This window comes from Dendropsophus ebraccatus, chromosome 2, assembly GCF_027789765.1.
Source record: "Dendropsophus ebraccatus isolate aDenEbr1 chromosome 2, aDenEbr1.pat, whole genome shotgun sequence".
Classification (NCBI taxonomy): domain Eukaryota; kingdom Metazoa; phylum Chordata; class Amphibia; order Anura; family Hylidae; genus Dendropsophus; species Dendropsophus ebraccatus.
In genome coordinates, this window is record NC_091455.1 from 71,681,770 (window position 1) to 71,695,600 (window position 13,831).

Sequence of the window (13,831 nt, forward strand, 5' to 3'; positions counted from 1 at the left end):
CTAATATACCAACACTGATAATGGGAACTACTACTGACACTATAGAGATTATAAACTGTATACTATAAGAAGTCATATATGAACACCAACAAATATAAACAGAAGACAAATATTAAATCACACTTTTAAAGCACAGTTGTACAATACGGAAATCAACAGTGACTTGCAAGGGCCCTGCAAAGCCGCGAGCATGCACTATACTATGTCTATATCCACCACTATTTCTATGCTTGGACCACATTGCTAGTTTTTATGTTTTCATGACTATATGTTTTAATATTTTGTTTAATATTTTATGTATACCAAATATATAATGTCCACAATAGAGCGCACTCTCAATTTCAGTGCTGGAGTGCCTAGCAACGGAGATTGAATTAAATCTCCAACTAAATAAATCCAAGGATTTTGCGGCACATCCTTATAGTGAAAAAAAGTTGTGTTTATTGGAACATCAAAAAGCAAATGCAACATTTCAGTCTCATCTCGAGGCTTGAGAAAGGTCTCGAGATGAGACTGAAACATTTCACTTGCTTTTTGATGTACCAATAAACACCACAACTTTTTTCACTATACGGATGTGCCGCAAAATTCTTGTGTGTGTGTGTGTGTGTATGTATATATATATATATATATATATATATATATATATATATATATATATCAAATATTTTAGTAAACATGTATTAGGTTTATAATATCAACTATTATCATATTCTTTATATATTTCAAGGGGGTTTGCTGGAGAACCTACTACTATCGTTTACAAATTATTTGGTATATAGGTGCTAATTTGTACTAATAGGTTGAGTTCTTACTATACTACAATATTTAAATATATATATGGTCATAAAGATTATGACACCTGTGACAAACATTATGTCCTGAATATAGTGCTTCTCCAGTCTCCACAGCTTACTTATGAGCTCTATTTTCTCTATACACTTGCACAGTGCTGCTCCCCACTTTCCTTCTAGTGTCGTTCCTACAGGAAATACCCTCTCAAACAATTACTGACTGCAGTAATGACCAGTCTCAGCTAGTGATTAGCTGTTCAGGCATTCCCTGCAGGAACAACACGCAGAGGAAGCGATGAACAGCAGTGTGCAACTGGGAACTGAGGACAGCAGCTGCTAGAAGGTCAATAGGTTATTTTTCTCTATTTTAAAAGCACCTAATGTGCCATGATCATGAATTTTTGCTTTTATTTTATAAATTAGTTATATATATTAGTCTTGAGCTTTAAATTGGTTGTCAACCTTTAATTATTTTTTTGGTAAACTTTATTAATTAAGAAAATGCAACTTAAACTTACACATACTAAATCCTGATTGCAGCCCCCTTTTCTGTAAAAATGTCTCTGTCCCACGTCACCATGCTGGCTGCATGGCTTCCCTGTGCATAAGATGATGTCACATGGAGGAGCATGTGATGTACAACTCACTCTGCCCTGTACTTGAGTGGCCTAATTTGGTGGGGGCAGCTGCTCCCAGGCCCACACAGGCAGGGGGCCCACTGAAGAATTTGCTAGTTAATGCTGTCCGCAAAAGCTATTGCTTTTGCAGACAGACTTAATAAATGTCTATTGGCTGTAGGTGGCCCCTGGCCAGAAAACAGTGCTCCCTGGTGGCCCACATGGCTACTGAATGTTGTGTCTGACCATTTAGCAGTAAGCGCTTGCATGCGACGAGAACATATACGTAAATGCAGCAGGGTGATTGACAAGGCAAGGAGAGCATGGCTCTCCACCCTGCCAATCACTGTTGTGACCACAAGAGGACGGTCCCTCCCTTAGAGCTGTGGGACATGAGTGATGTTACTTGTGCGCTCACAGAGAAGGGAGAGAGTTGACATGAGAAGACTACAGTACTGCAGCTACACAGCAGGTAAGTATGGATTTTTTCCCTTTAGTTATAGAGGCGGAGACCTATGTGGGTGGGTGGGGCTGACTCCAGGGAAGGATGTTATCTGTGGGATATCTATGAGATAAATAAAGAGATAGAAGGATGGATGGATGGCTAATTAGAAAACAAAAAACAGCGCCATAGCTTCCTCTATGTTTGTGATGTTGCAACTTGGTTCCATTCTCTTTTAGTGGAACTGAGCTGCGCTGTTTCTGGAAAAAGACAGCTATGTTTTGGCAATGCTGGATAACCCTTTTAATTTTTACATGGTTATATATGTGAAATGTAGAAAGTCTTTTCAACTGTTCTCACTCCCTCTTCACTATGAATAATGTAGTAGGAAATACCCTTTATTATTCGGAAAGCCTTGTCATCTACTGAGGTTCCCTATTGGTAACATAATTGGTTGGGGGCCCACTGAGACTCATTTGCTGCCCCCCCCCCCCCCAGGCTGAACCTCTAGCTATGCCCCTAGGGGAAGCCTTACCAAAACAATTTGCCCATAGCAACAAATAGGGCCTGTTTTTTTTTTACCAAATAAATTAGCAAAATATAGACTGAGCTCTTATTGGCTGTTATGGGAGTGTTTTTATCTCAGTTGATAAATCTACCTCATACATTGAATACATTTGGTCCCATTTATCAAAACAATCAGAGCTCAAATTTTACATTTTATGGCTGGGTTCACACTACGTATATTTCAGTCAGCATTGTGGTCCTCATATTGCAACCAAAACCAGGAGTGGATTAAAAACACAGAAAGGCTCTGTTCACACAATGGTGAAATTGAGTGGATGGCTGCCATTTAATGGCAAATATTTGCTGTTATTTTAAAACAACGGCTGTTGTATTGAAATGATGGCAGTTATTTACTGTTATATGGCGGCCATCCACTCAATTTCACCATTGTGTGAACAGATCCTTTCTGTGTATTTAATCCACTCCTGGTTTTGGTTGCAATATGAGGACCACAATACTGACTGAAATTTACGTAGTGTGAACCCAGCCTCAAACTGCTCTTTTAAAATAAGTTCTTCTGTGATTGGTTGATGTGCCATGCTCAGGGATGTATAGGGGTTAACTGCATACTGTGTTACTATTGAGTTCAGTGTATAAGAGCAGGCAGTAAGCTCCTGACCTTCTCTGGTGATAGCTACAAATAGCCGGAATGTTTCATAGTCAATAGTCACTAACGAGCATTCCTAAGAACACTTAATTAGCCGATAATCGCCCAGTGTAAAAGAGTCAGAGATCAGTCGATGTGTGAGTAAACGCTCTTTCGTCAGCTAATCACTGATCATTGTGCGGCTGGTAAAATCTATTATCATTATCAGCCCCATGTCTCTGTGTAAACAGGAGATAAGCAGCCAAAAACAATGCATGTTAATGGCCGCACAAACAATACAGTGGTCACTCGTTCGGCACAGCTGTGTAATTTATCGTGCCTTGTGAAGTCGCTGCAAGCAAGCACTGATCTTTCTGATCAGTACTTGTCTGCATCCGCAAAACAGGCCCAAAGACAAGATGAAGATGCTATTAGTCAGACAGGCACAAACAAAATTTCATCACTGTTCCATCTTTTGATAATTCTTATAGGCTTTACTACAGGATGCATGTGTGTCTGACATACAGGAAGTAAGCTAAAAATCCTTAATATAATTACTTGTTTTAAATCCAGAGTTATGGTGACCCAGTGGTATTCTCTTCCATTCTGAATGCTAGGACTCTGCCACCAGTCATTCGTTCCATCAATTGCATTGGTAATAGGGTGTCGTTCTGAGAATAAAAACAGTCAAAGATAATTATTTATACAATGTTCATGCCCTGTAGACTAACCAGCAATTCCTTTAGATGAATTTATCATCTTAGGCCCCGTTCCCACTAAGCAAAACTAGCGGAATTCCGCGGCGCAACATGTTCATTCTTCAGCACGGACAGAGCAGGAGCGCTCCTCCCATAGACTCCCATTATGAGCGGGAGGCTAACGGCATTCCGCAGCGGACAATTCCGCAGCTGAATTCCGCTAGTTTTGCTCAGTGGGAACGGGGCCTAAGAATGCAAGTTCTCTGGAATCAAAATGTCACAAACTTTTGCACAAGCCTCAATTTTACTGTTTTACACAGTGCTTGCCCAGTGGGTGGGGCTCATGAACTGGCAAGGATTGGCGCAAAGGGGCATGGCATCCCACACCCACCAGATTTACTACAATCTACACCTGAAAACAGGAGTTTTGAGCAGTTGTAGTTTTATTCTATGCCAGTGTCTAGATTTCATTTTGAGGCACGGAAAGCCATGGATGTGCCTAAAGGCCATTTTATACAGGCTGATTACAGACATATGTACCATGACTTGCACCAAATTCTACACGCAGAATACACCATAGTCTAATAATGGTCCATGATTTCTTTTATTTTTAAAATGCCTTATGACAAGTTTAAAAAAGTGCCTCATCCTATTAATTGATAGTGATTGTTGGCCATCATGTACAGTAGCATACCGTGCCCCCTACAGTATTCAAATAAAAGACTATTCATGTAATGCATTGATTGGTTGTGTCCACCAGAGGAGAAGCCCCTCACATAGACTCAGGACTTCAATGCAGGGAACCTATCCCATAATATTCATATGCTAAATTATGGCACATGGGCATGGGTCCCACCTTCAAGCCAGTCACAATTAAAACATATTACAGGTAAAAACACACAATGTGGTTGCATTAAATTTACCTATCTGCATTAAGTACGGCTGAAATGCTGCTGTTAACTTTAATAGTGTATGTATGTGTATGTACTGTATGTGTGTATATATATATTATATTTTTTTTATTTTTTTTTTTTTGATTTAGCAATTCTGAGGTCTGCACAGAATGCAAAAATTAAGTCATGATGCATAGCACTGCTGTAAAGTGTTTACTCCTTGCACTCTGTGGCCATGGGTTTCTATGAGGGTTTGTTTTTTTTTTACAGCTAAACACATCCGCTGCAAACTTACTATGTGTCAATGTATCGGAACAGAAAGCACTTTATGGTCAACTGCAACACAACCCCATCTTGTGTTCTTACCTGTATCCATGCCTTTCATTTTTCCTATTCTAATCTTAACCTTCTTACTTGCTCCAACCCTCTAAAATACTTAATTATAAAGAAATTTTGTAAGCAAGCTTGTATAAAAATGTTAATAAATATGTATTTCAAAAACAGATAAAAAAAAAAAAAAGCACCTTTGGGATTAACGCTGTTCTGGTCACATACACGACACTGTGGATTCCGTACGATCCTTCCTGGCACATGTTCCACCAGTTTGCAAAACATCTCAGGTCCACTTTCACCGCAAGTGGCATTGGCGGTGATGTCTGCATTACTTGCGAGGTTTAAGATAGCAGGGAACAAACCTGAAATGGTAAAAATTGAAAAGTATGTATGATAACAGACGGATATATGTAGATTTAGACAATTCTTTAGCAATGTACTTTATTAACTCTATTTTTCCCAGTTGGGCATTTGTTCCTTAAATGGCTGTCTCCTTCTGGATATATATGGCATGTCCATAGGATGTACCATAAAAAGGCCATTTAATGAGGGCCCAACCTCTGAGCCTTGCATTTAAGGGCTCCTAAGCCCCCCCTGCCTTGCTTGCAGCCACCAGAGGTAGTTGGGAAGATGTTAACAGGTGAGGCAGTTGTTTTACACAGTTTGTATAACTTGTATTGAAGTTAAAGGGGAGTTGGATAAACATAGTAGCACCATAAGCTATGTTGTTTCTGTAACTCTTGAGTTATGGAAATAGTGTAACTAGTTAAAGCAACTTCCATTAAACTGTATGGGAGTTTGGCTGTCTTTGCAAACAAGCCAGACCCTGTGGATAGTCCATACTGTATATGTCTAGATGAGAACACCCCCTTTAAATTTTATAAAGCCAAACATAAGCAAAATAAATAGACACTTGAAATTTATATATTACATTTACTGCACAGACTAAACACCGGAAGCCTTCTTTGTGCTGTGTACATTATGAAAATAAGCCATAAGATATCAGGATATAGCAGAACCAACAATAGGCCGCAGATAGAGCTGCTAAATGAAAGGAATGTGCAAGATCTGCAATTTCTGTGCTCTTGAATCATCTCCACAGAATCCCAGAGCTTTTTTGGCAATTGAACTGCATGATTGCTTCCATACTTAAAGTATAACCCATACAGACAGGGGCCAGACAGTGTAAACAAATAAAACAATTGTCAGGATAAATGTACATATAGTATAGACTGGAGATAATAGGCAAATAGCCAAACAAATACCTAATCTTCCTTTACTTTGTTTGATAATATATATTATACCTAAGTACCTAATGCTTAGCATCTGTCTAAGCCATTTAGTAAGGGGGGTGCTGAGTGCTGATATCACATTTTTACCCTACATTTAGTGGGCAGGTTGGCTCCCGATTAACATGATAAATGTCTCTAGAGTACTGTACATTGTCTGACACTGGTTTGGCTTCCCTCTCTTGGCCGATCCAAATTATTATACAACATAGATACATAATGGGTATTTTAGTAGATTTTCATGATGCATCCATTACACTGATGAAAATATGCAATAGATTATGGTTGGATCAATTACATGGATATCCAACAGTGTAATCTATTACTGGTGGGCTATAATGAAATCAGTTTGACCGATACATCCCTAAAAACTTCATCTTTACCAAAAACTTTGAACCCCTAGTAGGAACCCATACCTCAACTGAGCGCTTGAATTAGCTTTGTACTGCTTCTCCCTGCTATCTCTGCACATGACTTAAATATGAGACTGCCTAGGCTACAAAAATACATTTCTCTCAACTTGTTTTAGTGATGGGATGGGGTCTGAATCCTCAGACCTCAACCAATCAAAACCTTAGACAAACTCCAAGGACGCACAGTGATTGTTTAATTTCTGGAGCTTTACCTTGTTTGTACAATAAAAGAAAGCATAAAATGTGATATAAAAACTACATGCATGACAACTGTATTTCTAGGAATACTGCTAGATCCTAACCAATCCCCCGTCAGCACAAGGGCACACTGGATTTATGTAGAGGCCTTCTGAGCCTTCTGTGTGCAGTCACTGAAATCTATACCCTCATGCAGGTATAAATTGTGATAATAACACAAACTCAGAGGGCAAAAGCTGAGCTACTATTTGCATTATGCATCTTGTGCACACAATGATAATTTTCTTCCAATGTCTTAAAAGTCAGAAGTTCTCAAACCTTGGTGCCTCACTTGCCTCTGATTGGAACACAGCAAAAGTAAACGGATAATGGGGTCTAATATTGTGAAGTATTATATTTTGCTGTTTGTTTTGCACGTTTATACTATATCTAGAGCTTACACTACATACAGTATATACCTTCATCTGAATAGCTGAGATTCAGTACAGTTTAAATAAAGACCTTAATTGCCTGAATTGCCTTTTAGTTTTTAAGGCCTAGAACATTGCCACTTTCTTCCAGAAACAGCATGACTCTTGTCCTTAGTTTGGGTGAGGTTTTGCAGCTCCGTTTCATTAACATGAATGGAGCGAATTGTAACACTACACACAACCTGAGGACACAGGTGGAGCTGTTTTTCCAAAAATATCTTTGTTTTTTTTCTTATCCTAGATAACCCCTAGCTGCTTAAACACAAGAAGGCCGTTAAGGACTCTATTTAAATTGTACTGATGAAGCTCAGCTATTCAGATAAAAGTACAGTATGTACAATATGCATTACGAGCAATGGATGTAGTATAAACATGTAAAACAGAAAACAGCTAAATATAATCACTAGAGATGAGCGAGTATTGAAATATTCAAATCTTCGAAATTCAATTCGAGTAGGCCGCGATCAGTGCTGAATTAAATGTACCATGGGCCCCGGGCTGTCCACCCAACCTGGGTCCCTACCCCCCCCCCCCATGAACATATTGCCACCTGGTCCCTTGCTGTTGCCCTAGCCCCCCCCCCCCCCCCCCTAAACATATTGCCACCTGCCCCAATTGCAGCTGGTTCCACTGCCAGCCCAGCCCCCCTCCCCTAAGCCCTCAATGGTCCATGTTCCTGTCCCAGCACCCCCCATTTCCTAAGAAAAATAACTTAAATGTTAAAATGTCTCACACAGACACAGGCTGCTCCTGAGCCGGAGGCGGCCGCTGCTGCTCCTCTTCGTCATGGGCGGCGCAGACTCAGTCAGCTCACGTCACCAACTTCTTCACAATGCAGCGCCGCGTCCCGCCCACCTGGAGCAGCGTAGTAGTAATCAGTAGTAACTGCACTGTTTGGTGCCATGTGCAGTAAAGTAAGGAGGTATGTGGGTCCCGTATGTAGGATCCCATGCTTTGCCCCCATATAGTAATAATATCCCCATGCTGTGCCCTCCATATAGTAAAAATGGCCTCTGTCCCCATAGTATTGTCCCCTGCCCCCATAAAAATGCCCCCTGATCTCCCTCAACACAATAGAATAAAAAAATTAAATCATACTCACTAATTCGGGCGGGGGGCGGGTCCTCTTCTCACTTGTGTGCGCCTTGTGGATCCACCAGCAGGCGTGATGACGCCATCGCTCTGCGCCTGCTGGTGAGATCGGATCCACGCAGAGTTGAGACTAGAATGGAGTTGTTAGAAGGAGGTCCTCCCCCTGGAGTCTGTATTCTAGCTTGTTCACCATAGATCAGGCTAGAACAGAGTTGCTAGGAGTTGCCAGACATTATTACAATCAGGAGGCATTACATGAGGTATACCAGGGGAAACTACAACTCCCAGCATGTCCAGCCTGGTATTATGGGAGATCGGAGGAGATATGAGGAAAACTACAACTCCCAGCATGTCCAGCCTGTTATTATGGGAGATCAGAGGACATCACAGGAGGAGATATGAGCAGAACTACAACTCCCAGCATGGACAGCCTGTTATTATGGGAGATCAGAGGACATCACAGGAGGAGATATAAGAGAAGGACTACAAATCTCATTATACACAGTGGAGGTTTAGTGAGCCCCGCCCCCTCATGTCACATGACAATGATCACAGGTCCTTCATCCATTAGCATCCTCTCCCGTTCTCAGCCCCGCCCCCTTATGACATCACCACAGGTCCTTCCCCATTGCTCTGCAGAAAACACGGCAGGTCCTTCTAACAACTCCATGCTGCCGTGTAACACCCTGCATACTAATAATGTGGGCGGCGGCGGCATGGGCCCCCCCGGAGCCCTGGGCGGCCGCCCAAACCGCCCACATTATAATCCGCCACTGGCCGCGATGCAATACTATTTGTTCGAATATCGAATCTCATATAAGTGGTACGGGAAAAAATGCTCTTAACTTTGTGATCTCCAAGTGGTCGAATTTAGGTTTCCAAGTCCACCATGATACCTCAGAAAATGATATCAACACCTCTGAAATGCAATTGGGACAGCAGGGGAAGCATGGAAGGGGTGCATCTTACACGCCAAAGTCGTAGCATTACACCACTATCACAGCCTCTCAACAATACACTCCAAACACTCTCATTACAGTAGTGTAATACTCAAATACCTACTTGATCGAGCAGTACTCGCTCATCTCTAATAATAAATACTTCACTTATACTTGTATTGATGGATCTGAAATAGAATAGTATTTTTATACATATTTGTATTTGGCAGTGCTAAAACTTGCATTTAAAAGGGCTTCAAGGATTAGAAATAGTTTGCTCCATATTTTTTTTTTTTTTTTTTTTTTTTTTAATGAAAATAAAGAGCATCATGTATGTCAGAGCCAGAGTAAGGGCAAGATTGTGTAGGTTACAGCATAGGACACCACTAGTACAGGGACACAATTGAATGCATGCAAATAAAACTCCAAACCCATACGCATATACAAATATTGAACAATTAGAGGTTACAAACTCAAATAAGATAACAGGTTTGTTCAGCATAGTGAAACATCCCTGTCACTGGGTGAATCAGGGCTGATAGCTGCATTTGTATGTCTGGCAACTTTGTTAGGCTTCAGGGTGTGGGGAAACATATTTAAAAATCCTTGCCTTATGCCCCTATTCCACGAGTCATTTGGAGGAGCAAACGAGCGCTATTAGCGCTCGTTTGCTCCTCGTTCCCCGCTCGCTGCCGCCGCTATTCAACGCGGCATCAGCGGCGGGGAGCTGCTGGGGGGGCTGCCCGGGGGATCGCTGATCGTCCAGGCAGCCCATAGGATATAGCAGCGCCTGCTGCCGATGCTCCTATTCAACGGAGCGCCGGCAGCAGATCGCTGCTATATCAGTCGCTTGTTTTTCAACATGTTGAAAAACAAGCGACTGCAACTATCAGCCGACATGAACGATGTCGGCTGATCGTTGCACTCTATTCCACGGGACGAATATCGTTCGTATCGGCCGAATACGAACGATATTGCTCCTCTAAACGACCCGTGGAATAGGGCCTTTATGGTGCGTTTACACAGAGATTTATTTGACAGATTTTTGAAGCCGAAGCCAGGAACAGACTATAAACAGGAAACAGGTCATAAAGGAAGGACTGAGATTTCTCCTCTTTTGAAATCCACTACTGGCTTTGGCTTCCAAAATCTGTCAGATAAATCTCTCTGTGTAAAAGCACCATTAGGCACCACAAGAGCTTAGCCTCTACCTGACATCTGTTCATGGGCTGTGTATGGTACTGCAGTCCAGCTCCATCCCCTTCAATACCAGCCCATTGGTAAAAGTAGCATTGCATGTAGAAAAAGAAACAAACCCCTTATCATGGAGAACCTCATTATTTGGATTTCTACCAGACTAGAAATTCCAGGACATTTCTGTTAAACAACCATGAGTTAAATTGACGCTAATATAAATATTTCTCCATCTCCAATATTTCCCAGACATCTTAATGACAATTGTTGGGTAATGCAATACATTTGAAGACTGTGTGCATGCATTTCCCACACATTAGATTAGCATGGTCACCTGCTGTCAAAGTTTAGCCCTGAGTACTATGTGCAACTGAAGCCAGAACTGCAGATGTCAAAGACTATTAGATTTTGGATACATCGGGTCACAGTGATTGGCTGCAGTAGTCACATATTTGTCTTAAGAGGAACAAGAAAGCGGTGAATGACATGGAAACTGTCAGAACAGGAATGATTGGTTGGATAAGCATGAATTTTTTTAATTATTTTCCAACATATTGAGAAAAAATGAAAATTGATAACAGTAAATGGTAAAGCCATGTGCATGGAGCCAGTATGGCCACAAAAAATCAGAAGCTCGTAGATTAAGTTGCACTATGAGCTTCACAGTCTACTACAGGCATGTCCAAAGTCCGGCCCGCGGGCCATTTGCGGCCCGCGTTCCGAACTTTTACGGCCCCCCAGGTATCCGGCAGCAACACGCCACTCTAGTGAACAGAAAAGGAAAGCCGAAATCTCGCGATGTCCGAGATTTCGGCTTTCCTTTCCCGTGCACTAGAGCAGTGTTTTCCAACCAGTGTGCCGCGGGCGCCGCCCCCCTCACCTACTGGCCCGGACGTGCTCCTCCAATCAGGGGAGACCAGGAGCGTGGTGCGCCACGCACCACGCTCCCCGTCTCCCCTGATTGGAGGAGCACGTCCGGGCCAGTAGGTGAGGGGGACGGCTCCCGCGGCGAGCATCTCAAGGAAGGTGAGCAGGGATGGGGGAGAAACAGGAGAGAAGCAGAGGGGAGAGAAACATGGGGATGGGGGAGAAGCAGGGGGGAGAGAAACATGGGGATGGGGGAGAAGCAGGGGGGAGAGAAACATGGGGATGGGGGAGAGAAACATGATGATGGGGGAGAAGCAGGGGGGAGAGAAACATAAGGATGGGAGAGAAGGAGGGGGAGAGAAACATGGGGATGGGGGAGAAGCAGGGGGGAGAGAAACATGGGGATGGGGGAGAAGCAGGGGGGAGAGAAACATAGGGATGGGGGAGAGAAACAGGGATATCCCTTTTGTGTTTATCGAAACAGGCCCAGGTTTCACACTGAGTGAGTATAAATACATTTAGAATCTATATTATTAACTATATGTATAATATGTTCTGTTTTAGTGTCATTTTGTGCCATTTTGGTTGGTGGTGTGCCCCGGGATTTTTTAAGTATGAAAAGTATGCCGTTTTCAATAAACTTTGTAAAAAAAAGTTTATTTGCATTCATTTTAATGGTCCAAAGAATGTCAAGCAAAATGGTCAGCCCTCGCACATGTTCACTTCATCAAATTTGGCACTCTTCGAAAAAAGTTTGGACATGCCTGGTCTACTACTATAGCCATGTGTATAAACCCTTAGAATTAAAATACTGACTGTGGTATTTATAAAAAATGCTAAAAGGTTATTAATCCAATTGTAGCATTTTTCCTTGTAATCCTCACCATATATTTACTTCTGCTTGATTCCTTGTTATTTAGACTTTCTGTCTTTTCCCACAATGTGGGCTATGACCAGTAAAACCAACATTCATTATGTGTCTTGTGTGTTTGGTAAGAGATCAGCAATTAGAAAAACAACTGTAACAACAAGCTCAGAATTGTTTCTCTGCTTTTGTTTAAAGTGGTGTGTCAAAATAGTGGCCTCAAAGTCTGCAAACACCTGGCCAAGAAAAAGAGGCTCCTACCGAACAGGAAATGAGTAGGATTGAGAGACACTATTATTTGGCGCAGGGCAGACAGCTGGGAGAACCTCCTTGAGGCATCCATGGCTGGGTTGCCAAGAAAAATGGCAGAGGATGTTTACTCTTCGTGTCCCTATATTTATGTCTTCCTGTAAGATGTTTTAGTTTGCCTTAGAAAGTTATGTCAAGTAGTTAACTTCTTTTATAATGTTTGCATTCAACTTCATGCATGCAATTCATAAACATTCCTGGAGATCACAGCACAACAGACCTGCCCAGTATAATATGGAACATTCTCACATCAAAGATGCTGGTCAACAGATCAATTCCTTTATCATTTCATGCACATAAAAAACACAAAAACATAACACTAAAAGACACTCAAATGCCAGAAAAAAAAGCTAAAGTAGAATCTTGTTCCATTAACATCAATCACAAAAATGTAGGATGTTAAATTATTTTAAGCCAAAACGTTGCTTCTATTGTGAATTCTGGGATATATTACCAACAGACTACTACTTTGGAATGTTCTAATAACTTTAAGTGTTATCAATTATCTGTTAACACTATAACCTGCTCAGGGCTTAAAACCATTCGTCTTAATTACAAGGTATTTGTGAAAACCTGAACAAACACCTTGAAGGAATGTGGTGTCTCTTCTAATCTGTGGAAATTCTGAATGGTTCATTTATAGGTGCAAAACAGGTGAAGCGGAGAAGAATTCACACATAAAGAAATAATGGAAGCAATAATTCTCAACTTCCGAAATAGGCTGTTGTCTAATATGGATTACATATAAATTCGGACATATACTTTTTTCCAACTTAACCCTTAGGGGACACAGCCAGTTTTCATTTCTGCTCTTTCCTTTTTTTCCTCCTTGTGTATATAAGGCCATAGCGTCTGCATTTTTCCACCTAGAGACACAGATGAGCCCTTATTGTTTTGAGCCATTAATTGTTTTTTAAAATGGAATGTGTAATTTTTGCCTAAAATATGGCGTGAAACCAGAAAAAATTATGTGGTGAAATTGAAAAAAGAAAAAATTATTGGGGGGTTGTTTTTGTTCACCCTAGGGTAAAACTGACTTGTTATACACGTTCCTCAGGTTGTTACGATTACAACGATATGTAACTTGTAAAACTTTTATTTTCTTTGATGGCTTGTAAATTGTTCCTTAAAATTGCGCCATTCCCATGCTTATAGTGCTTTTATCCTTTGGTCTATGGGGCTGTGCATTTTTTTTGCGCCACGATGTGTTCTTTTAATCGGTACCTTGATTGCGCATATGCAACTTTTTGAACACTTTTTATTACA

The 13,831-nt window shown here is 41.3% G+C and overlaps 1 protein-coding gene across 2 annotated transcripts in view; it reads right to left on the minus strand.

Moving 5' to 3' along the window:
- The window catches only part of LAMA1 (laminin subunit alpha 1), a 145,549-nt gene that overhangs the window by 115,487 nt on the left and 16,231 nt on the right, over nucleotides 1-13,831 (minus strand). For both annotated transcript variants that reach the window (XM_069957754.1, XM_069957753.1), the window contains exons 2-3: nucleotides 5,122-5,292; nucleotides 3,565-3,677 (exon numbers count right to left, since the gene is read on the minus strand). In XM_069957754.1, the coding sequence (XP_069813855.1) occupies nucleotides 3,565-3,677; nucleotides 5,122-5,292 (284 nt within the window). The remainder of the gene's footprint in view (nucleotides 1-3,564; nucleotides 3,678-5,121; nucleotides 5,293-13,831) is intronic.